Here is a 24,466-nt window from a genome sequence, read left to right on the forward strand (position 1 = left end):
ATAAAAGTATTGTTTTCATTAGATTATGTTAGGATTTTGGTAGCCGCCTTCTTGTTGGTTTCCCCTTAATGGAGATGGTATCGTCTGCAATAAGTGATCTTCGGCTTTTCATTCGGCGACGAGATCTTCTTCCCGGCGCCAATGGTGGTGTTGAACATTGACAATTTTCTAGGTATGGGTCTTCGGATCTTGCTTCGCCAGATCGATTTTGGATCTTTTGTCGTTGTTGCCACGAGGAGGATTATCCTCGCAGTTTTTGTCCCGGCTGCTACGTCCTCGACAATGGTGATTCGTACTCTCGGCTCTCCATCGACGATGACAAAGCTAGTCGGTTATTATTCCCTGATATACTGGTGTTGGTACTCTTGCCGACGTTGTATGACTGCTTTAATGGTTGCGTGCGTGCACGCAGTCTTGGCATTGCGGCTCAAAAAATTATGGGAGAACTTTCGTCAGTATCTACAGGTCTATGGTTCATTATCTATCTTTGGTCGCCTTCGGAAGAGTACAAGATTGTGTTCGGAAGAAGAAAGAAATTGAAGACCTCGAAGATTTGTTACTATCTTTTAGACTTTATTTTGTAATCGTTGGAGTCAGTTCATGTATCTCTACCATGTACTATTTGTTGCTATGAATATATGTGGTATTGATTATTAAAAAAAAAAGAATGTCCGGTTGTACACAAGAAATATTTCTCCAATTTTTTTAAAATTTTAGATTTTATTTATTTTCATAATATTCGTATGCACTTAGGAGCCAAAACACCACCTCTTTGTATTCCGCTGAATATTCTTGATCATTAAAAGAAGAAAAGAAGCGGTCGTTCGCTAAAAAAAAGAAAAGGAAACCAAGCGCTTGGGCTGTCCTGTCAGAAGAAGGCCTGTAGAAACCCCGGGCCAAGATCCAGGGATTCAAGGATGGGTGCGTGTGGTACACTCGAGCTCTGCGCTGCTGCTGGGTCCGGAGCGACACCAAGCGACGCGACGAAGACGACGACGCCACTGGCCCCGCCATCCGAGTCCTGCATCCGCTGCTGGCCAACGGAAGCCGACCCGGTGGGTGCCCGCCGCCCGCTCCCCCTCGGTACCTTCTCTGCGCGTTCCTCTCCTCTTAGTCACATTATTCTCCCCTATTTGAAATACCGTCGCCATGCCCCTCATTAACATCCCTTGTGCGTGTGTTTGCGATTTCCTATTGTCAGTAGATGGATTTCATTCACAATGATGTTCAAGACCACTAGCTGTCCCATGACCAGACTTATGTAGATGTCGTTGCCGCTGCTCGTATCCTGCATGCTCATAAGCGGAAATTTTCTATGCTACTATGTTGTGATTTGCTATTGCCGGCTGATATGTTGAGATGTCAACAATCCTGTGGAATGCTACTCTCTGTCACTGCTGCACATAATAACTTCACTTTTTTTTGGGGTACTGATTCATTTTTTATGGTGCTTAATTGTGTGCATGTAATTTTCCTGCGACTCAATTTTATTTTGAGTCATACAATTTTGAACTCTACTGGTACTATAGATTTCTAATCAGATGTTTTTTTTTATTTAGTTTGTGCCACTCAAATAACATTAGGAGAAAAGAGGGGGGAAAATCAAATTTAGGATGGAAAGAACAGAACCAATCTGAATGTAGTCATTGTAAATCTTGTCATGTTTTCCTAGGGCATTTGATCATGTCCATTGAACTCGTCTCGTACCTGAGAAACCCAGTGCAAGTTCGTCCCACTAATTGTGAGCCTGTCCAATGTTTACTCTGATGACACTCACATATATCATCTCAAAATTGCTTTCAAATGCTAGACCGGAGATATTTATTTATCAACTGATAGAGCTGCATAAGTTCATACTGAGAAAAAAAAAACATGTAGACGACCTGCCCAACCGGATTTACAAGAAAAGCACTTTCAGACTTTAGGCACCTTATATATGTTGCGGAGAGTGTCTATAGTGGCAGTTTGTCATGCATTAAAGGCATAACATCACTGCACTCCAGTTTGTGGCAGTTTGTCATGGTTATGTTTTCTGAACTCTAGCATACATATAACATGAATCTGCTTCTTCCTGGTTTTGTAATACCATCATCATGCTCATGTCAAAAGGAAAGGTGAAAGAAATGTTCAAACATAAGGCCTGTAATGCTGTCTAGCCCTATAGTCTTATCATTGTGATGTACCGACTGGCTTAACTGTCTGTCATAAAGATAATTATTTCTCTGGTATCCATGTGTGACGATCGTAAATGAAATTGATCTCCCCAATTATAGTTGTAATATTTTTGTATGGCCTATTTGTTTGTGACATTCGTCATGCCACAAAATTGTTGATACCTGGATTTCAACCTCCCGGTAGCAGATGAACTATGCGATTCACTTGAAATACATGCATCTTTTGTAACTGTCATCCACTGAGTATCCTGTGACGTGACAGGGGTTGTCCCCTTCTTTCATCTTCCGTCCTCTAATGATGATGTTAAGTGATCATAGTTGCAGCACTCAGTTATATCAGTAGTGTACTCAATACATAATATGAGAGTTATTATTTTTATCTGGGTTAGTACTGGTGTCTTATGTTTGTGTGTTTTCCACTTATTTACGCTCTCCAAATGATATACTATTTTTTCTATTTGCATGCAGACAAATCCAATATATGTCCAAGTAGCCACATCATATGGCGACCTCTACCACCACTTGCTCTGTATCTATCGATTTATAAATATGGAGGTACATCCCACAATTGATATTGAAGTTCACATTGCTGAATAAGTCCTAATGCCCGTGCAAAATAACCAAGCTCCTGGATTGTGCCAATTTTCTTTGCCAGCAACTGCAAATAAGTGGGTATGCTTTTGGTTGGACTATTCTGGAATCATTTGGTTTCATTAATTTTGCAAGGTTGCTGGTCCTAGTTAGTATGATTTGGTCCCGTTGCATTGATATATCACTCTAGTTGCAGGTTACTTATGTCAACATATTTGTAAACATGAATCATTCCCATTCGTTTGTACCATAAGAAAGAAAACCTTTAGCATCTAAAGCTATTTTGTCGGAACTTAAGGATGGAAAGTTGTTAATGACGGCCGCACCATGTTGAATTTTTTTAATATTACGCTGGATATATACAAAAAGGAGGAGCCTACTAGGCCAGACTAAATTTGGTTGGAGAATGATTTATGTTCTATAAGATATGGTAGCCACACCTTTGTATCGGTAAAACCATCATTACTAGCCATATCGTTTTAGTTTGTCACGGCTTGTAGTTGTATCTGACTTATTTTCTTGATTAGATCGTGTTAGAAAGGCCCATACTATTAAGAATGTCCTACTACTAAATTTCTTTTAAAGAAGGTCCTACCAAGCAGACTAAGCCAACATAGATAATCTATGCTATCACGGCCACAGAAAACCCCCTATGGTATCGTTCAAATCAAAATCTCTATCCATTTAGTTTAATTTTGGAAAGGCTGTTAACTTATTTTTTTGTATATATGGATGCGCTGCAGTGTCTAGCTGGGACTTGTGCAGTGAATTCAGGTTTCAGGTGCCCACAGGTCCTGTACGAATAGGGCTCATCAGAATCATCACCCACCTACTTTGTAAGTAATACACGTAATTAGTGTGTTCATTTTTAAATCAATATGCCTTTACTTTTCCTTGAGGATGTTGACTCTTTGGACCATAGCAAATCAAGCAGTCCTTTTCCATGCCTATACTCCCCAGATTCTTCTTAGCAAAAGGTGAACTTAGAAAACACGAAGGTGCAGGAAAATAAAAGTACAACTCAGGTCAATATGACAAAGGTCTGCCGTCATCGATATATAAGAAATTATGTGGGGAACGCCTCAAAAGTAACAAAATACTAAATGATAAAGATACACCATGCAATAATTAAATTTGTTCGACGTGCATGGCAACAGTTGAAAAGTCTGATGCTACTTGTATGGTCTCCAGAACCTACCGACACATGCAGTATTCTGTCTATATTTATTTATAACAAATAAAGATAAAAGATCACACCAAAACTCATGTATACAAAAAGTCGAGCTGCATGCATGTACAGATGAAGACATCAAATTTCAAGACAAAGAAGGTAGACTCTGAAATGTGCTTTTCTACACATTGTGCTGCAATGCACACAACTTTTTTCCCATTGCTCTGCAGTATCTTCTAAAGTTGCACAGCAATTGATGTTGATTTCTGTGTCATCAAAAGTATCTATGCAAATACCTCCTCTTAACCTGTAAACGTATCTATGAAGAAACTCCCAACTTTCTGCTACTGCTCTGTTCCTTGCATTCTGGAACATGGTTCCTAAATATTCTCAAAAGGCGAGGATATTCTTTGCAAATCCTTGTCATAGATATCTTCTATTACCTGGAGATGTTGTTGTGGCTGCAAATTTTGAGACCAGGCTGCACACAGCCCCTCCATGTTGAATTGGCTCTCTGCCTTCACCACATCTTCATACAGTGAATTGCTAAAGCTCTGCATTGCTGTCGATGTCTCTGGGAAGGTACCATGGAGCAAGTCAGGCCACTTGAGTTCTTCCTCTAGCTGCACCTGGCCATCTTTGTCTCGTGCTAAATCTGTCCACGGGAAGATGCTGTTCTCTACAAGCGAGCCTGTACTTTGCAGCTCGAATCCCAAGTTGTTGTTTCCACTGCTTCGAGTACTGCAACTGCTGCTAGGATTAGCTGCATCCCAGTAGAATTGGGCACTGTGGATGCCAGAATGTGGATTTTCTGGTGATGAATTGAGCACCGTGGATGTTGAGTGAGTTGATGGTGAAACTGGTGGCATCACGGTGGAAATCACACTGCCACTGGACTCGTTCTGGTTAAACCAGATCGAGTTCATGCTTCCAGCATCTCTGCTGCTGAACTCGTTGTTGTAGGAAAGCAGCTGCCGGAAAGGGAAATTGGGAACTGGGACTGATGAATGACAACTGGGTGGTTTCTCATGACCAGAAGCAAGCTGGTCGAGGAAGAATTCCTTCGGTGGCACCTTCACCCCTGCTAAGCTTGCAGCTTTCATGCGATGCTTACCAGGCAATGGAAAGAGCTCTGGTGATTGCGCTGTCTCGCTGAGAAGGTGGCCCAAGTTGCCAAGAGCACCACCGCTTGACTGGTCGACATCACTGGACTCAGAGGTTCTTTCAGTACTGATGATGGGAGCTGCTTTGCTGTGATCAGCCTCGGTGAGGGGCTTGTGAGTGTTGGGGTCGAGGCCTTGCTGCCGCAGCTTCTTCTTGATGCATGAGTTCCATAGATTCTTGATCTCATTATCAGTTCTTCCTGGCAGCCTTGTTGCAATCTGAGACCATCTGCTCATCGATATGGAAAAGGCGCGCCAAATTAAAGTAAACTTACTTTCAATTAACCAGGTTCGATACTCTCTAGCACTTCAACTTGGGCTTAAATTTTTACCTGTTCCCAAGGACAGCGTGGAGTTCAATGATGAGGTCTTCTTCGTCCTGAGAAAATGCACCTCGTTTCAGGTCAGGCCTCAGGTAGTTCATCCACCGCAGCCTACAGCTCTTGCCACACCTCTGAAGCCCTGAAACCATCCATTGGGCAAGTTTAGGGGATTTGGATTCAGCGAGGAGAAACAATTGTTTTTGGAGAAGAACAGAAATCAAAGGAAGGGAATAATTGACAAGAATAGAGAACAGAATATTATGTACCAGCAAGTCTCGGGACAGTGCTCCAGCAACCGTGGCCGTGCTTGGTTATATGGTTGAGGAGTTTCTCATCCTCCTCAGGAGACCAGAGCCCCTTCCTCAGCTTCTGCTTGTAGCAGCAGGAATGCCTCCCCATTGAAGTCACTGCAGAAGATGAAGCTCAGCGCTGTAACCTGCCGCACAACTCACACTCTTGAGGAATTCTCGAAGCACAAAATCTTGTCCGGAACACCCTCTAGATGGTTTATGGTTCTAGAGTGAGACCGCTGCAAGTAGCCCACGGTAACTTATATACTGGTGCCTGGCAAACAAAGTGGAGCTTGTGGCAGCAACTAGTGGCTGCAGATATCAGGATTTGGAGGAAGGCAGCACTCCTCCTTTCCTTTGCAGGCTTCCCTCCCCATTTGCCCCTTCTTTTAAAGCTGGTGGTTGTGAAGTTTTAGCCATTCTCTTTGTTGCCTCTCTGTAAGCGTGTGTGGGCTTCTGTCCTATCATCCTCCATGTCCCGTTGCAACTGTCGGTGGGGCTGTACCCGCCCCCCTTGTCCCTGAGAGTCTAATTACCGCAACCTATTAAAAGAAACTCCACAGTTTTCATCCTTTCTATGTCAGGTATGTTACTTTGTATGCAAGCCAGTTAAAGAAAAATATGGAAAAGGACTTGATGTTCTATCTCCTGTGGTGAATGAATGCGACCTGGAGATGCTGGTTTGTCACTGTTATTTTGAAATGTCTCCACAGCAAACTCCCAATGGAAAGTACACTCCTATGGTCCTATGGAACTTTCTCTTTTCCGGGATGCTCAGATTTCCAGTGTATCCACATGGTTATTATGCAGTCCTGGCTCATCTTATCTACAATGGTATGCCGCACCAAAGTATTATTCTTCTCCTTTTGTTTTTACAGGTAACGCGCTGCATCACATCTTACCTGGAGAAAGCTTCCAGCGACCTTTGCGGGACCGCAACAAATGTTTGTATCCCCGGACAGAGAGAATCTTCCTTTTGCTTATCTCAAGCAGCCAGCGATGTAAATTTTCTTTGGGACCTCCAAGTTCCAATCAGAAACCTCATTGCTCCAGTCCAAGAGAAAGCATGTTGGAACCTCTGGAGATGTTAGCAATCAGCTGGGAGAATCAGGCTTCCTGTACAGATGATTGCTTCCCATGAGGTGCAAATATTATTATTCTTCACTGGCCGTGTTCTCGAGCCAAGACGAGCTCAACTGTACAAGGCACATGCTCAGTAATCTTGGTCTGGAACGCTGTAGGTTGTTGATTTCTTTATGGTTCCGATGCGAAAAACTCCAGATGATGGCCTGTTTAGAGACAAAACATTTGAGGTACAATAATAATAGCAATTAGTTGTCTAACCCAAGAATTTTTATTCGTTATCCTTGCTTGTCTGCTAAAACTAAAGGCTTGTTCCTTAACTTGATTGGATGATACAAAGGCATCCTCCTAGTGCCCATGTGCCTATGGATACTGTTCTGATTAAACAAGCATGGATGCTATTATTATCGATTGAACATTTTATAATATTCTTGATCTGTACAACTCAACTTTTTCCTGATACTTAGAAGCTTCCTTTGTTCCTTGTGAAGATTATCTGGGGTTTTAGAGGTAAGAAAAGGGGAAAAGGTATATTATATGAATGTTTCCAGAAGATTGCGCGTTTTCCTGACAATGTATCCCCTTAATTGGAGGTTTTTATTCATTTGAAAATTGGTCATCACTCAATTATGACAATTTGATTAGCATGCATGTGAACAGTTGAATCACAAGAATATCTCCATGTAAAGGATCTTCCATTTATTTATTTTTGAGTGTTGAATCATTCGGAACAACCTTTTGTTCGATTCTTTGGTCCCATTTATAAGAGGATGCCAATAATTAAAGGCATTGTTGGACAAAATTAATAGGCAAAAGATGAAAAGCAAGGACATTTGCAACCCTCCCATTGGCAGGAGTGTCACGGGCAAAAAAGCAGGTTTGACAAACATGGCATCTTGTGTGGGGTCGCTCACGTGGGCCCATTGCTCCTTACTGCAACCTGTCAATGATTAAGCCAGCGCTTACTGTGCTCAGCTAGCATTTGGTCGCTTGTGCTTCAAGTTGTGCACTTTGGGAAAGCGAAGCTGTGATCATGTAAATTTTACAGGTTTGGACGTCGAGCACCGTTAATCACTGCCTCTCCGTCGACCACGCCACCCTTAAGGGTACGCGCACCGAATTTTTCATCAGGCACAGTGGGAATAAATTCTCATCTCATCTAAGACGAGCCACGGTGTAGCTTTGGGCTGTTGTTTGGTGGCCTGGGCCAATATTTTTGGTCTAGCAGAAACGTAGTGCTCATTATGTTTGGTTACATACGAGCCCAGTTCTAGCCTCACCACTTATCCACATGGTGACCTTACCTCTCACCTCTTTGGTACGTCGATGATCACGAAGGCAGACACCATCATGGCATCGTCGTCACGCCAGTCAAAACCATCACCACGTCGCCGACCACGAAGACGAAGAGCACCATGACACCACTGGTCACGCCGGTCACAAGCATGGTCACGTCGCCGACCACGAAGATGAAGACCACCATGACATTATCGGTCACGCCGGTCATAAGCATGGGCATGTCGCCGACCACGTAGATGAAGACCACCATGGCATCATCGTTCACGCCGGCCAAAAGCATCACCACCTCGCCGACCACGAGGACGAAGACAACTATGGCATAGTCGGTGACGCCGGCCACAAGCATCACCATGTCGTCGACCACGAAGACGAGACACCATGACACCGCCGGTCATGCCGGTCACAAGCATCACCACGTCGCCGACCACGAAGAAAACACCACCATGACACCACCGTTCATGCCCGTCACAAGCATAACTATGTCGCCGATGACGAAGCTGAATACCACCATGACACCGTTAGTCACGCTGGTCACAAGCATCACCACGTCGTCGACCACGAAGATGAACATCACCATGCCGCCACCACCATGGATTATCACCTCCCACTTCTCATATATCATCACCACGTCTCCATCTATGAAGATGGCAAGCAAGAAGTTGAGCAAAAGTACTCCAAACTATACTCACACATACGTACACATTACAGTATACTAGCGAGTCATTTATTTATCCGTCTATGTCCACCAAAACGAAAACCTTTCGACATGAAAGTCATGCGGAATGGTGAGGTGAACCCACCCCTCAAAGGAAATTTCAAACGGTTGAGCGTGTGCGACGAATTTGGCAATATACGCTCAAAACTTCATACACGAAATTGACGATTTACGACTGACGAAACTCGAAACCGATTGTGGAAATTGATTCCTATCATCAACACGCATCTTTTTCATGTACAACTTATTTTGATTCGGACTATGTTTGTGTTCATTTGAGGAGAGAGTGTGTGGAGTACGGGAGAGTGAGCATAAGCATCAGTACGTGCACATGTTGCATCCAAAGATTCTCTTTCGCATGGTCTGACACGACACTGCTTTGGGCGCGTTTGGTAGCGTGCATCCCCCTTGGCTCGCATGGGGCGAGCAATTTTTGGCCCGTTTGGATGCCTGGCCGAGCCGCGTTCTCGCATTAAACGGTTCTCAAAGCACCCCTGGGATAGGCCCTGGAGGAACGCCCGGAATGGCAGTTTCTCTGGGGCCATGCCCTTTGCGGCCAGAAGGCTGCACGCGTGGGGAAGTGAGCGGAGATGCCGCGTCCCTTCGGGAACACGCGCCATAATTAGCCTCACCGCTCCCCTCTCCTTCCTCTCACTCGCGACCGCACTCTCACCTCCCCCAAACTGTCACATCACCCGGCGATTACCCTTCCGCCGACCAATCCGCCGCACCGACGCAGGGAGGAGCACCGCTACCGGAGGAGGAGACATCGGCGACCAGGACCTCGACATCGGCCGCAATCTGCTCCGCAGTCCTCATCGGCATCTCTTCTTCGCCCGCGACCTCGAGCTCGTCCTCGACCGGAAGAATGGCGGTAACGAACCCTCCTTCTCACCTTCGTACTCGTTCTGTTCATACATGACATTCTCGGGCATTTCCCGACGACATGCACATTAGATCTGCTAGGGTTTCCGTTAGGATAGCAGTCGGATTGACGTTTTGCAAGGTGTTCGTCTCCATTTCTTGCAGTTCTTGTCCAGTTCTTGCATTTCACAGTCTCGATTTGCTTAGATCTGTTACTATAGTGTTGGATTGCGGTAGATCCTTCCTAGATCGTGCTTTCGATTGCTGAAACTGGCAGATCTTATTGTGCATGCATAGAGGAAGGTTTTTTTGTGTTCGGGTTTACCATGTTGTCATTGTTGTGCGAAAAATTGAGCTGAGTCGCGCTAGTTTGTTCAGACGCAAGAGGAGTGGGAGGACTTGAAGAAGAAAGTTGCAATGCTAAAAAAATATGCAGCGAACACAAGCACAAGTGATGAGGGCTAAGAAACAGGAATGGGAGGCAGAAAAATATGCTTTGGAGGCTGAGAAGAGAAAGCTAGAGTATGCCATATACAATCTGCTTCAAGTGAACTTTGCAATCAAGGACAAGCTCAAGAGGATCAGGGCTACTTGTGAGGAGTGATGAATGTGATGTAGACATACTGTATGAGAATTTTTAATGTGGCCTAAGTACAATTCGTAATGTACCCTAAGTACCACTCGTAATGTACTCAATTTGAAGTGTCAATTGTGTTGTTTCTTGATTGAACTAGGCCAATGATTATACCCTGGGATCATAGTATGAGGAGATGATTGATCAGAACCTATGGCATGACTTAACATGACCAAGTCATTGGTTCCGTTCAAACATCTCCTACATATGTCCTCATTGTATGAGGCCTCTGATACCCTGCTTTGCATGTTTCTGCTTCTTCAGTTCTGCATTGGCCAATGATTCAACTATGGCACAACGACAGGCATGGTGCTGCCCTCAAACTTAGTCATGTGTGTCGTATTACTGGCACACTAGACTTAGTTTGGGGACAGTCCCTCTGCCTACCGTGTGATCCTACATATGAGGCATCATTTTGGTATGTCTGGTGCATTGGCCAATGATTCAACAAAGGAACAATGGAAGGCTAGGTGGTGGCCTCAAACTTAGTCATGTGTGCCACTATCGTAGCACACTACACTTAGTTTGTGGCCACTCCCTATGACTGCCATGTGAGCAACTGTATGAGGTCTTACTAATGTTATCAATGTCTGTTTTCATCTACACTACTTGTGAGCAGACACACCTCTAATTGCTTGTGTTCTTCTGGCATCGAGAAGATCATGCTTGGGTCGCCTGCTGAGGTTCCCAGCGAGGGACCGGCGAAGAAGCGTCGTGTAAGGCCGGCTAAGGTCAGCCACTTCCACGACGAGCCAGGGCCGGACCACTTCCTCAAAATCATCTTCAAGCCCACCTTCGGCCGCCTCATGATCCCTAAAGCTTTCGTCAAGTGGTTCGGAGAAATCCGTTCCAACATCATCGTCACCACCAACACCGGATGCAACTGGAGGATGACTACGAGGAGAGAAGGCGATGACGCATTCATCGACCAGGGATGGTCGGCCTTCGCCGTCGCCCATCAGCTCAAGGTAGGCCAGTTTGTCTCCTCTAGAAGGGTGTCCTCCTTGGAGTACAGTGTGGTCATCTTCGACCACACCTGCACTAAGGTGGTGACGAGGTGCCCATACCATGGAGATGACACCAGGTGCGTCGTCTCCGAGCACCATGTCTGAAGCTAACCTGATGCCATGTCGTGTCTAGTTGCTGCTTGTGTTAGTGTGTTGAACTATGATCATGTCTGCCGTCTCCAGAACTATGATCGTGTCTGCAAAATGTTGTGCCGTGAACTTGTGTCGTCTATGATCACTGCTAAGTTATCTGTCGTCTATGATTGTGTTCTTACTTGTTCTTACTTGTGCTGTTGATCGCTGGTAACCTCACCACTGAAGGGAAGAGGTTACCAGAACCGGATTTGGGTTGCAACCAAACAGCAGGGGCGCCGTTCTGGGCTGCTACAAGGCCTGAAAACCGACCTACCAAACGGCTAGAGTCCAAATCTCCATGGGGCCGAAAAATCTCCGTGCAGGCCACCAAAAAAAGTCGCCTTTATGGCTCATGGCCCGTCTTGGACGCGCAGGGGGCTCCTTCCCGCTGCGCCAGTGATGCAGGAAATCGGCCCAGGCAACCAAACGCGCCCTTTGAGAACCGGTTCCTGCACAAACGCGACTCGGCCCAGGCAACCAAACGGACCGAAAATTGTTGGACCAATGTGAGCTAAGTGGCATGCAGCCTACCAAACGCGCCCTAAGCAGTTCTGATCTTGGTTGTTCACGCATCCTCGTTGACTCACATTGTACCAGGGATCGACCTAAGTAAGCTGAGTCGGGGGCTACGCCTAGTGACATAGGCATCCCAAATGGCCTGTCGAAGAAGGTACCCGGGGATTACTGAAGGCCCATGACCCGAAGATTACAAAGCCCGGAAGCCCAATAAAGCATCGATATGGAAGATAGAGATGTATTAGGAATAGAGACTTGTAACTATACGGGACGAACTCAAAGAGTCTCCCGCTGTTTGTAACTTGTACATCACGAACCCCGCGGCTCCGCCTCCTATATAAGGGGGAGTCGAGGGAGAAAGAAAGGATCGATTCATTGCCAACACAACCCTAGTTTTTAGCAGTCGAGCACCTTTTCGGCTGAAACTTTCGAGATCTACTTGCCCTCTACTTTCCGCGAAATCCTAGTCTACAACTTGTAGGCATTGACAAGTTAATACCTTGTCACCTAGCCCCCGCTCAAAATTTTAGATTTTTAAAATATTTGTTCATTTGAGATAAAAGTTGAATTATATAATAAGAAATGCCGCCGGTCACTTGATTTGCGCACACTCATGAGTTTTTTTTATGGGTATGCCCCTACATCGTGCCAGGCCATGTCCAAGTGAATATTCCACTTAATTTGTCTATGTGCATTCGGTTCCTCCTTTCACCTTTCCCCAAGGGAGGACTCTTAAGTTGCCAGCCGGTAGTGAGGTTACTACCAGGTACCGACAACAAGTATGCACACACTTAAGTGAAAATACATTATTTTAGATTAGCCAACGTCGATGTACACGTGATATGACCGTGCTGAAGGTGGCAACTCGAAGCTCGACGTGGGGAGGAGAATCCTAAGACCGACTTATACTTGGACTCGTCATCATTGACGCACATGTGACAAGTCATTCTTGAAGGTTTTTACTAGTTTTCGATTCAAACAACTTTCCTAGGGTTTATGGTAGGTTAGCAGAGATACTGTAGTGAAGGGGTGGCCTCAGTTTGTTTGCATGTTTATTATGCATGATGTCTCGTTTTGCTGGACATTGTTGAATAACTAATTATGTATGGTCATGCGCATCAACCCGTGTAAAGGTCGGTGTCATCCTAGTTTCATAGTAAGAGAAATGAACAACACAAATTAGTGTTACTTCGTCTATCGAATATAGTTTTCTAATATTAACGGTGTCAGCTAACACCAATGTTAACACGTGGTAGCTTCATCCCTACTTGCCTCGCCCCCGCCCCTCCCGATCTTCTCCTCTCTACTATATAGGCATGGGTGTCATGTTTGCCTGGTCTCTGATGGTCGATGATGAGGATAACTTTATCAAGTATGATGATTCTGCATGTTTGAGCTAAAAATAAATATTGTGTATCATTGAAAAAATCACAAGGTGAATTCATTCCTAGTTGAACATGATACTTTGTTTTTTAAGAACTTCAGAGTGCCTAAGTCATTGCATTTTTGTATCATTGGGATTGAGGTGATAGAAAGCGTGTTGCATGAAAAAAGAGATGTGCAAGGAATGGAGTTCATTTACAACCAAAAAGATGGCAAGCACGAGGGAGGTGCGGGGGGAAGGGGTTGTATCATCAAACAAGGGAGACGTTCTGCAAATAAGGAAAATGATCACATCCAAATCGGATTTCTGATTCTACACGTGTTCTTCATTAAATCCGATTCGATCCAGTTCAAACAGACATAAGCTCCGAATTTGAAATGACCGTGGTTTTCTCATACGAGCTCCAAATAAGGAAACTAAGAACTCATTGGAAATTTAATTATGTGTACTTTACAATGGGTAGGCGCCCATCCACCGGTTTGACACGTACATGTCACCGTGATAAAAACAAGTCGGCGGTTGTTTCTGCCTGTTTCCAAATACAGTGTTTTCAAGTTAGAAAAGTTAGAGATATTATTGATTTCGACTCAAACCTTATGTTGGACTGTCCAGCAACCTTTATTGACCATTGCAAGTCTTGGCTTTTATGTTTTAGAGAAGAGTATTTTCTGTTGAACTGCTGTAACCATTCATCTGAAATCATATATGCCTTTATGTTTCGCTCGGAATATTTATCCCACTCCAAGTTTGTTTTATCTGGAGTTTTGCTACCAAAAGTCAAGTTTTATTCTATTGTTCCCTTGGAAATTAACAGATTGGAGAACTATTTCGTGATCGGCGGCTACGTGCAAATGGTTTTGTGTTGTAAATATCCATAGGGTTGAAGATCAGCTGCATTGGCAAATGGGGAACAACCAGAGAGTTCAAGAGCGTCTCGCGAGTTATCATCCTTCATTTACCATCTAAGATTCTCGTGAGAGCTCAATGAGAAGATCAGAACACCCCATATTCTAGCATCTAAGATTTTCCTACGGTTTATGGTAGGTTAGTGGAGATACTGTAGTGAGAGGGTGCCCTCGAGTTCTTTTATTTGCCAGTTTGTTATGCATGATGATTCGCTTTGCTCGACATTGCTGAATAATCATTTATGCGTGGTTATACGCATCAACCGGTGCAAAGGTTGGTGTTATCCTTGTTTCGTAGTAAGAGAAATGAAAAGCACAAATTAGTGTTACTTAGTCTATTGAATCTAGTTTGCTAATATCAGCGGCGTCTCTGACGGTCGCCCTTTTGTGGTGTCCAATAAAGAGCGCTCAAACTGTTTCTATATACAGTATACGTCTTAGCTCATGGGCGATGCGGGGATGCATTGCGCCATTACACTGAACACACCTCGAAGGCTTGGCGCCCTATAATGGGGTATGTCTTTGATTGGTTGGATTTTTGATAAGCACGTGGCACCTTTAAGCATGTTCCGTGCCCTCATTTGTCAAAACTTATTCGGCCTTGGTCGATCAGATCCTTGAATGGCAATGTCCTATGTACACACACGTCATTCAGTTCTGCTATGTCTATGTGTTGTCCTAGGTGTTGGAGGTGATCTGGTGTTCATACTTGTCACAGATATATAATGTCCCTTAACTGGCTCTTACTAGTTGGATTTGGATCCAGCAGAACTCCATTGTTCTTGCATTACCTTATTAGACCATCTCCAGTCGCGTCCCCCAAATCGTCCCCCAAACGGCGCCGGATCGAGCGTTCGGGGGACGTGTTTTGTTCGTGCCGCGTTTGGGGACGTCGCTCCCCAATCGCGTCCCCAAACAAAATTTCGGAAATTTTAAACTTGTTCCAGATTCGATTAAATTCATCCAAATTTGACATATATTACATAGATTCGAACGAGATTCGACTAAATTTAAACTAAACCTAATCTAGAAGAACTTGCGGCGGCCAGAGGCGTGGTATACTGGTGGAATTTGTATATGTCGTCGGTGACGACCTCCTGCTTGACGCGCTCGTCGGGCTCGTCGACGGGCTCGTCCTTCACCAGACCGCTTGGTCCTGCCTCGCCATCGTCGGTGAGGTCCACGAGCGGCTTGCCAGAGTCGCGGATGGACATGACGATCGCCGTCTCGACGTCGCCCCTCCAGGCGTCCTTGTCGTTGAGCGACGCCAAGTACGCCGCTCACAGCCCTGGGTAGTCCTCGGGGTCGTCGCTGCTGGCGATGAGGCGCTGTTGCCGCTCGTACTCCGCCAGCAGCTCCGCCTGCGACACTTCCTCCTGCTCCTCCTGCTCCTCCTTCACCTCCGGCTTCGGGATGAGGAGGGCGCCGCCACGCCTCTCTTGCTGCCGCCGGCTGCCGTTGCCGCTGCCGCCGCGCCTCGGATAGACGGGCGTCGCCGGCTCCTCCTTCACCACGCGATTGGGGACGGTGTAGGGAGCCGAGCGGTACGATGAGGACGGTGTCGATCGGGCCGGTCCTGAGGAAGAAGAGTTCGAGGAGGACGAGTACGTCCTCCTCGGCTGCCATTGCGCTGCAGGAGACATGGCGATGAGGACGGCGCCTCCAACCTTGGAGCGCAGTTGCGGATGCCGTGGATGACGTTCTCGAGGGTGCGCCCCGGAACGCCCCAGAAAAGGGCGCGCCCGTCCCTTTTCCAGCTGTTCGGCCCACCGATGAGCCCGGTGGTGTTGCGCATCTCCATGTCGTACTTGGCCTTGAAGTACGTGCCCCACCAGTCGTCATTTTACGGTACGGCCCTGACGTCGGCGGCGGCGGGACGCCAATGCCGTTCACGACCATCTTCCAGCCGCCGTTGCTTGGCAGGCGCATGTTCGGCAGGACGGGATACCCCGCATGGTACAAGCGCCCACGCCTCCTTCACGGTGAGGCTGCCGCGACCGATGCCGTTCGCCGCGGCGATCTTGCGGGAGAATGACGATGACATTGCTTGAAAGGGCGAGTAGAAGATCTGGGGGGCGGCGAGGAGATTTGGAAGCGGCGGGAGATTGGGACGAACCGTAGGGCCTCTTAATGTACAGAGGCGGTAGCGGGTGGTTGCAAGCAATAACGCCGGTGCGAACGGCCACGCGGCCATGCACGACGAGACGCGTCCCTGCCTCGCCTGGGAAAATAGGGACGCCATTAACGTCGCTTGACCAAAGGTAGGCGACGGGGTTTTAGGCTTCCGAGCCACTAACGCGTCGGGCCCGTGTCGCTTTGCCTCGCTTTTCGTTGTGTCCGGCATGCTCGGAGCATCCCCTATGGGGCGGGGACGGGCTCGGGGCGCCGGACACCGTATCAGGCCACGCCGGACAAAAAAAGAGTTTGGGGGATGCGGCTGGGAATGTTTTTTTTGTCCGGCGCGCCCCAAATACCTTGGGGGACGGTTCGGGGGACGCGACTGGAAATGCTATTATGTAAGTTTTTTCCCTTTCTTTTGGAACAATCTTGTATAAGGGTCTGTGTTGGAAGACATCGATATTTGTTGGCCTTGGCTCTGAACCTATAGCTAGTAATGTCGTGGGTGCTTGTGTGGCCTTGTGGGTGTGTTGATGTGGCGCGTTGATCTGAGAGGGAGAAAAAATGAGGGATTGTCTAATTATCAGCTAGCTGATTTTCCATTTGGCCTCAAGTCACATTTTATTCGGGGTCAGTTCTGGCTTTTGGGTTTGTTCTTCCCAGTCTGAATCTTTTGGGCTTGATCTTCCGAGTCTAAGCCTGTTAGTTCATCCCTGCACCTTTGTCCTTCACACGTTTTGGAATTATGGGCTAGCTGATGATTGCGGTCCGTGCTCAATTGGTTTGTTCGGACCTACAGACAAGGCTAAAGAAGCTAGAAAACAAACAAAAGCACTGGCATCTTGATGGCGTGTAACTCACACGTTCGTTGGGAACCCCAAGAGGAAAGTATGATGCGCACAACAGCAAGTTTTCCCTCAGAAAGAAACCAAGGTTTATCGAACCAGGAGGAGCCAAGAAGCACGTTGAAGGTTGATGGCGGCGGGATGTAGTGCGGCGCAACACCAGGGATTCCGGCGCCAACGTGAAACCTGCACAACACAACCAAAGTACTTTGCCCCAACGAAACAGTGAGGTTGTCAATCTCACCGGCTTGCTGTAACAAAGGATTAGATGTATAGTGTGGATGATGATTGTTTGCAGAGAACAATAAAGAACAAGTATTGCCTCAGATTTGTATTTCAGTATAAAAGAATGGACCGGGGTCCACAGTTCACTAGAGGTGTCTCTCCCATAAGATAGCATGTTGGGTGAACAAATTACAGTCGGGCAATTGACAAATAGAGAGGGCATAACAATGCACATACATGACATGATGAATATTGTGAGATTTAATTGGGCATTACGACAAAGTACATAGACCGCTATCCGAGCATGCATCTATGCCTAAAAAGTCCACCTTCGAGGTTATCATCCGAACCCCTTCCGGTATTAAGTTGCAAAACAACGGATAATTGCATTAAGTATGGTGCGTAATGTAATCAATTACTACATCCTCGGACATAGCATCAATATTTTATCCCTAGTGGCAACAAGACATCCATAACCTTAGAGGTTTCTGTCACTCCCCCAGATTCACGGAGACATGAACCCACTATCGAGCATAAATACTCCCTCTTGGAGTTAAGAGCAAAAACTTGGCCAGAGCCTCTACTAATAACGGAGAGCATGCAAGATCATAAACAACACATAGATAATAGATTGATAATCAACATAACATAGTATTCTCTATCCATCGGATCCCGACAAACACAACATATAGAATTACAGATAGATGATCTTGATCATGTTAGGCAGCTCACAAGATCCGACAATGAAGCACATGAGGAGAAGACAAACATCTAGCTACTTCTATGGACCCATAGTCCAGGGGTGAACTACTCACTCATCACTCCGGAGGCGACCATGGCGGTGAAGAGTCCTCCGGGAGATGAATCCCCTCTCCGGCAGGGTACCGGAAGTGATCTCCAGAATCCCCCGAGATAGGATTGGCGGCGGCGTCTCTGGAAGGTTTTCCGTATCGTGGCTCTCGGTACTGGGGGTTTCGCGATGAAGGCTTTAAGTAGGCGGAAGGGCAACGCAGGGGGCCACACGAGGGCCCCACACGCCAGGGCCGCGCGGCCAAGACCTGGGCCGCGCCGCCCTGCTGTGGCGGCTCCTCGTGGCCCCACTTCCTTTCCCCCTCGGTCTTCTGGAAGCTTCGTGCAAAAATAGGACCCTGGGCGTTGATTTCGTCCAATTCCGAGAATATTTCCTTTGTAGGATTTCTGAAACCAAAAACAACAGAAAACAGCAACTGGCTTTTCGGCATCTTGTTAATAGGTTAGTGCCGGAAAATGCATAAATACGACATATAATGTGTATAAAACATGTAGATATCATCAATAATGTGGCATGGAACATAAGAAATTACCGATACGTCGGAGACGTATCAGCATCCCCAAGCTTAGTTTCTGCTCGTCCCGAGCAGGTAAACGATAACAAAGATAATTTACGGAGTGACATGCCATCATAACCTTGATCATACTATTGTAAACATATGTAATGAATGCAGCGATCAAAACAATGGTAATGACATGAGTAAACAACTGAATCATAAAGCAAAGACTTTTCATGAATAGTACTTAAAGACAAGCATCAATAAGTCTTGCATAAGAGTTAACTCATAAAGCAATAAATCAAAGTAAAGGTATTGAAGCAACACAAAGGAAGATTAAGTTTCAGCGGTTGCTTTCAACTTGTAACATGTATATCTCATGGATAATTGTCAATATAGAGTAATATAACAAGTGCAATATGCAAGTATGTAGGAATCAATGCACAGTTCACACAAGTGTTTGCTTCTTGGGGTGGAGAGAAATAGGTGAACTGACTCAACATAAAAGTAAAAGAAAGGTCCTTCAAAGAGGAAAGCATCGATTGCTATATTTGTGCTAGAGCTTTTATTTTGAAAACAAGAAACAATTTTGTCAACGGTAGTAATAAAGCATATGTATCATGTAAATTATATCTTACCAAGTTGCAAGCCCCATGCATAGTATACTAATAGTGCCCGCACCTTGTCCTAATTAGCTTGGACTACCGGATCATCGCAATACACATGTTTTAACCAAGTGTCACAAAGGGGTACCTCCATGCCGCATGTACAAAGGTCTAAGGAGAAAGCTCGCATTTTGGATTTCTCGCTTTTGATTATTCTCAACTTAGACATCCATACCGGGACAACATGGACAACAGATAATGGACTCCTCTTTAATGCATAAGCATGTAGCAACAATTAGTGTTCTCATATGAGATTGAGGATATGTGTCCAAAACTGAAACTTCCACCATGATTCATGGCTTTAGTTAGCGGCCCAATGTTCTTCTCTAACAATATGCATGCTCCAACTATTAAGGTGGTAGATCTCTCTTACTTCAGACAAGACGGACATGCATAGCAACTCACATGATATTCAACAAAGAATAGTTGATGGCGTCCCCAGGAACATGGTTATCGCACAACAAGCAACTTAATAAGAGATAAAGTGCATAAGTACATATTCAATACCACAATAGTTTTTAAGCTATTTGTCCCATGAGCTATATATTGTAAAGGTAAAGAATGGAAATTTTAAAGGTAGCACTCAAGCAATTTACTTTGGAATGGCGGAGAAATACCATGTAGTGGGTAGGTATGGTGGACACAAGTGGCATAGTAGTTGGCTCAAGGATTTTGGATGCATGAGAAGTATTCCCTCTCGATACAAGGTTTAGGCTAGCAAGGTTATTTGAACAAACACAAGGATGAACCGGTGCAGCAAAACTCACATAAAAGACATATTGTAAACATTATAAGATTCTACACCGTCTTCCTTGTTGTTCAAAACTCAATACTAGATATTATCTAGACTTTAGAGAGACCAAATATGCAAACCAAATTTAGCAAGCTCTAGGTGTTTCTTCATTAATGGGTGCAAAGTATATGATGCAAGAGCTTAAACATGAGCACACAATTGCCAAGTATCAAATTATTCAAGACATTTTAGAATTACTACATGTAGCATTTCCCGATTCCAACCATATAACAATTTAACGAAGAAGATTCAACCTTCGCCATGAATACTATGAGTAAAGCCTAAGGACATATTTGTCCATATGCAACAGACGGAGCGTGTCTCTCTCCCACACAATGAATGCTAGGATCCATTTATTCAAACAAAACAAAAACAAAAACAAACCGACGCTCCAAGCAAAGCACAAAAGATGTGACGGAATAAAAATATAGTTTCAGGGGAGGAACCTGATAATGTTGTCGATGAAGAAGGGGATGCCTTGGGCATCCCCAAGCTTAGACGCTTGAGTCTTCTTAAAATATGCAGGGGTGAACCACCGGGGCATCCTGTTATCACCAGAATTTGACCGGATCAGAGGTGGGCCGCGATTAAAGATTGGCTTGAAGAATATACATGGAAGAAATACATGAATCGGCCTTATATGCAAAGTTTGGGCTAGTTTGCCCGTGTATCTGTAATATAGTAGGATACGTGTCGGTTAGATAGAGTTTGGCTCGTGCACGGTTGGGATTATTCCCACGTTAGAAAGTCTACGGACTATAAATATGTATCTAGGGTTTATGAAATAAACAACAATCACGTTCACCACAAACCAATCTAGGCGCATCGCCAACTCCCTTGTCTCGAGGGTTTCTTCCGGGTAAGCATCATGCTGCCTAGATCGCATCTTGCGATCTAGGCGAGCACACGTTTATTCGCTGTTCATGCGTTGCTCGTCGTCTGAAGCCTTGTTGATGGCGAGCAACGTAGTTATCATAGATGTGTTAGGGTTAGCATTGTTTCATCGTATCGTATGCTTTCGTCCGTGCAACCCTTAGACATCTAGCCGCCCTTACACCTATCTTAGGTGTAAGGGCGGCACCTCGCTTGATCATTATTTAGTAGATCCGATCCGTTATGATTGCTCCTTGTTCTTCAAGGATTAGTTTAATATCTGCATAGTTAGGCCTTACAAACGGGTTGAAGGATCCAGTGGCACGTAGGGTGTAGTTTGCTAGCCCTAGGCAAGATGTTCCGGGGATCAACTTCATGTTGGTTTTTAGGCCTTGTCTAGGGTCGGTTTACGATCACCGTGCGTGGCCGCCGAGCTCAATCACGCGTAGGATGTTCCGATTATGTGGTGAAAACCCTAAATCGTAGTAGGTCGTTTTAGCTTTATTTTGATCAAGCGGGACCACCATCCGACCGTACACCTCGTACGGATCATGGGTGGATCCGCTCCTTGAGCCGATTCACGGGACAACCCGAGAGCCGATCGAGGCTCGTATTTAATGTTTACGTGTATGCCATGCGAGGAAACTAAGCGAGGCAAATCCAACACCTTCCCGACCGGGTATAGGTCAGGTGGCACGCCCTTGCACCAGCATCGGACGTGCGTGCCGGAGTCTTTGCGGGACGTCGCTCGAGGGACCAGGGCGAGCCGCAGTCCTGGGAGCCTCCCGGCTCTACTGTGTTGCCCGTCGCTGCTCGCCGGTGGGTTTCTGACCGCAACACATTCAGGCACGCCCGGTGAGACAGTCTTCGATATCAACCGCATCGCCATCTACATCAGAGATGGCGGAAGGCACTCCAGTCACGTACGAGGATCTCACTGAGGAGCTCAAGAAGAAGTATGACGAGGTCAAAGCGATCCTCGAAGCCGACCTCATCGGCTCTTTCCAGAGAACCCGCTCACACGGCATCGGGTGGAAGGGGTTCTCACCTGAAGGCGCGCTCGATGGAGTGGACCTGTCCGCCCCGTCGGAAGAACGCACCGGGTCCCTGCGTCGAGAGATTAACTTCATGGTAGCTCATTCGCTGCACCGCCATTCTGAGAGCCTGGTGAACACTTTGGAGCGTGTCGCTCTTCGGGTGATCCAGGAAATCATGAGGCATCAGTACTCTCCGTCAGGACCAGCCCTAGGGACTCACCAAGGAGAGATGCCACTCCAGTCCCGACCACCGCTGCCATTCGCGGTGGCAGCACCAGAAGTGCCGATTTCACCGGCATACGTCGTCTACAAGATCGGTGGTGACCCTAGTGATTACCAGTTCTTGCATGAGGCGCCTAAGGAGATCCCTCACGGATATACGTGCACATATGTGCCGAGGCTGCGATGAGTCGGGCACTCACAAACCGGACCGCAACGGCAGGGACTTACGGAACAGCGGGAGGAACTTCGGGAACGGACCTTGAGAAGCGAGACGTGGCTAGCTAAGTATGCCACTCCGATAAACCTCCGGAGCCCAACTCCTGCAGTTGGCTCGGAGCTTGAGAAACAAGCATGGCTGGCTAAGTATGCCACTCCGGCAAATCTTCGAGTTCGACTCCTGCAGCCGGCACCGCGGATCGGATCGAGTACAATCTTGAGAGACCGGTTCGGCATGGTGCCGAAAAGGAGGGCAATCGGCTATTCCAAGCCGTATCCCAACGAGTACGAGTTGATCCCACTACCACCCAAATATCGGCTCCACGAATTCTCCAAATTTAGTGGATCGGATGGTTCCAGCTCAATCGAGCATGTGAGCCGATATTTGGCACAGCTGGGCACGATCTCGGCATCGGATGAGCTGCGTGTGAGGTTCTTCGCACGGTCCCTCACAGGATCGGCTTTCGGGTGGTACGCATCGCTGCCACCGGACTCAATCCGGACTTGGAAGCGGTTGGAGGAGCAGTTCCACATGCGGTATCACTCGAGAGGCTTCCGAGGCTGGCATTGCCGATCTAGCACAAGTACGACGAAGCGCGGAGAAACGAGTGTCGAGAATACATCCGGCGCTTCGGGACCGTTAGGAACCGATGCTATTTGGCTCGTGTGACCGAAAAGAAGCGATCGAGTTGGCGGTGGTGGGTCTCGCATCACCGACCAAGGACGTGGCCTCCCAAGCGGACTACCCTTCACCGGCTCACATGGTGCGAGAGCTGTCATTATATGAACGAGCGCCACCCGGATGTATACCGGGATAAATTCAAGCGTGCGGTGGTCCTGGTTGAGGCGGATGAAGATGAAGGCTCGCGGGAGATCAAGAGGTGGCGGTGGCTGAATGGACTCGGGGGCAAGCCCCGTGTCCTGCAAGTGGGTTAAGCCACAAGGTCCTCCAAGAGGGTTTGACTTCGACGTGACCAAGGCTGAGCAAATTTTCGACCTCCTGCTTAAGGAGAAGCAGCTAAAGGTACCCGAAGGCCACAAGATCCCCACGGCGTAGGAGCTGAACGGAAAGCCATACTGCAAATGGCATAACACGTTCACCCATGCCACCAACGACTGCAGGGTGTTGATGTCTACGGGAGCTTCTATTCTTGTAGACAGTGTTGGGCCTCCAAGAGCAGAGGTTTGTAGAACAGCAGCAAGTTTCCCTTAAGTGGATACCCAAGGTTTATCGAACTCGGGGAGGAAGAGGTCAAAGATATCCCTCTCATGCAACCCCGCAACCACAAAGCAAGAAGTCTCTTGTGTCCCCAACACACCTAATAGGTGCACTAGTTCGGCGAAGAGATAGTGAAATACAGGTGGTATGAATAAGTAGTAGCAACGGCAACGACACCCGTAAAAGTGCTTTGCCCGGACGAGTAAACAAACAGGTAGTAACGCAGTAGTAGTAACGCAGCAGTAGTAAACAAGCAGTAGTAACTCAGCAGTATTTAGGAACAAGGCCTAGGGATTACACTTTCACTAGTGGACACTCTCAACATTGATCACATAACAGAATAGATAAATGCATACTCTACACTTTTGTTGGATGATGAACACATTGCGTAGGATTACACGAACCCTCAATGCCGGAGTTAACAAGCTCCACAATAATGCTCATGTTTTAGTAACCTTCAGTGTAAGATAGATCAACAGACTAAACCAAGTACTAGCATAGCATGCACACTTGTCACCTTCATGCATATGTAGGAGGAATAGATCACATCAATATTATCATAGCAATAGTTAACTTCGCAATCTACAAGAGATCATGATCATAGCATAAACCAAGTACTAACACGGTGCACGCATCGTCACCTTTGCACACATGCAGGAGGAATAAACTACTTTAATAACAAATCACTAGAG

At 46.4% G+C, this 24,466-nt stretch overlaps 1 protein-coding gene and 1 long non-coding RNA gene across 2 annotated transcripts; one reads left to right on the top strand and one right to left on the bottom strand.

Annotated features, from left to right (window-relative positions):
- Positions 1–1,053: 1,053 nt before the first annotated feature.
- On the top strand, positions 1,054–4,065 carry LOC124667633. The gene is made up of 3 exons (XR_006991351.1): positions 1,054–1,083; positions 2,643–2,729; positions 3,509–4,065. It is a non-coding gene; the product is annotated as an uncharacterized LOC124667633 (long non-coding RNA).
- LOC124667632 (transcription factor MYB61-like) lies at positions 3,817–6,057 on the bottom strand. Its single transcript, XM_047204899.1, has 3 exons — positions 5,689–6,057; positions 5,432–5,561; positions 3,817–5,328 (listed from the first exon to the last, which is right to left on the bottom strand). Exons 1-3 carry the CDS (start codon positions 5,819–5,821, stop codon positions 4,317–4,319), a joined length of 1,275 nt encoding a protein of 424 aa, XP_047060855.1. The 5' UTR covers positions 5,822–6,057; the 3' UTR covers positions 3,817–4,316.
- Positions 6,058–24,466: the final 18,409 nt, after the last annotated feature.

This window comes from Lolium rigidum, chromosome 6, assembly GCF_022539505.1.
Source record: "Lolium rigidum isolate FL_2022 chromosome 6, APGP_CSIRO_Lrig_0.1, whole genome shotgun sequence".
In the NCBI taxonomy this organism is placed as follows: Eukaryota; Viridiplantae; Streptophyta; class Magnoliopsida; order Poales; family Poaceae; genus Lolium; species Lolium rigidum.

Bases quoted from the DNA above. Each gene is read 5' to 3' on its own strand.
- LOC124667632 (XM_047204899.1), bottom strand. From the start codon at position 5,821: ATGGGGAGGCATTCCTGCTGCTACAAGCAGAAGCTGAGGAAGGGGCTC. The intron at 5,562-5,688 runs GTACATAATATT...GGATGGTTTCAG, and splicing joins CACTGTCCCGAGACTTGCTG to GGCTTCAGAGGTGTGGCAAG. The intron at 5,329-5,431 runs GTAAAAATTTAA...ATCGATGAGCAG, and splicing joins CACGCTGTCCTTGGGAACAG to ATGGTCTCAGATTGCAACAA.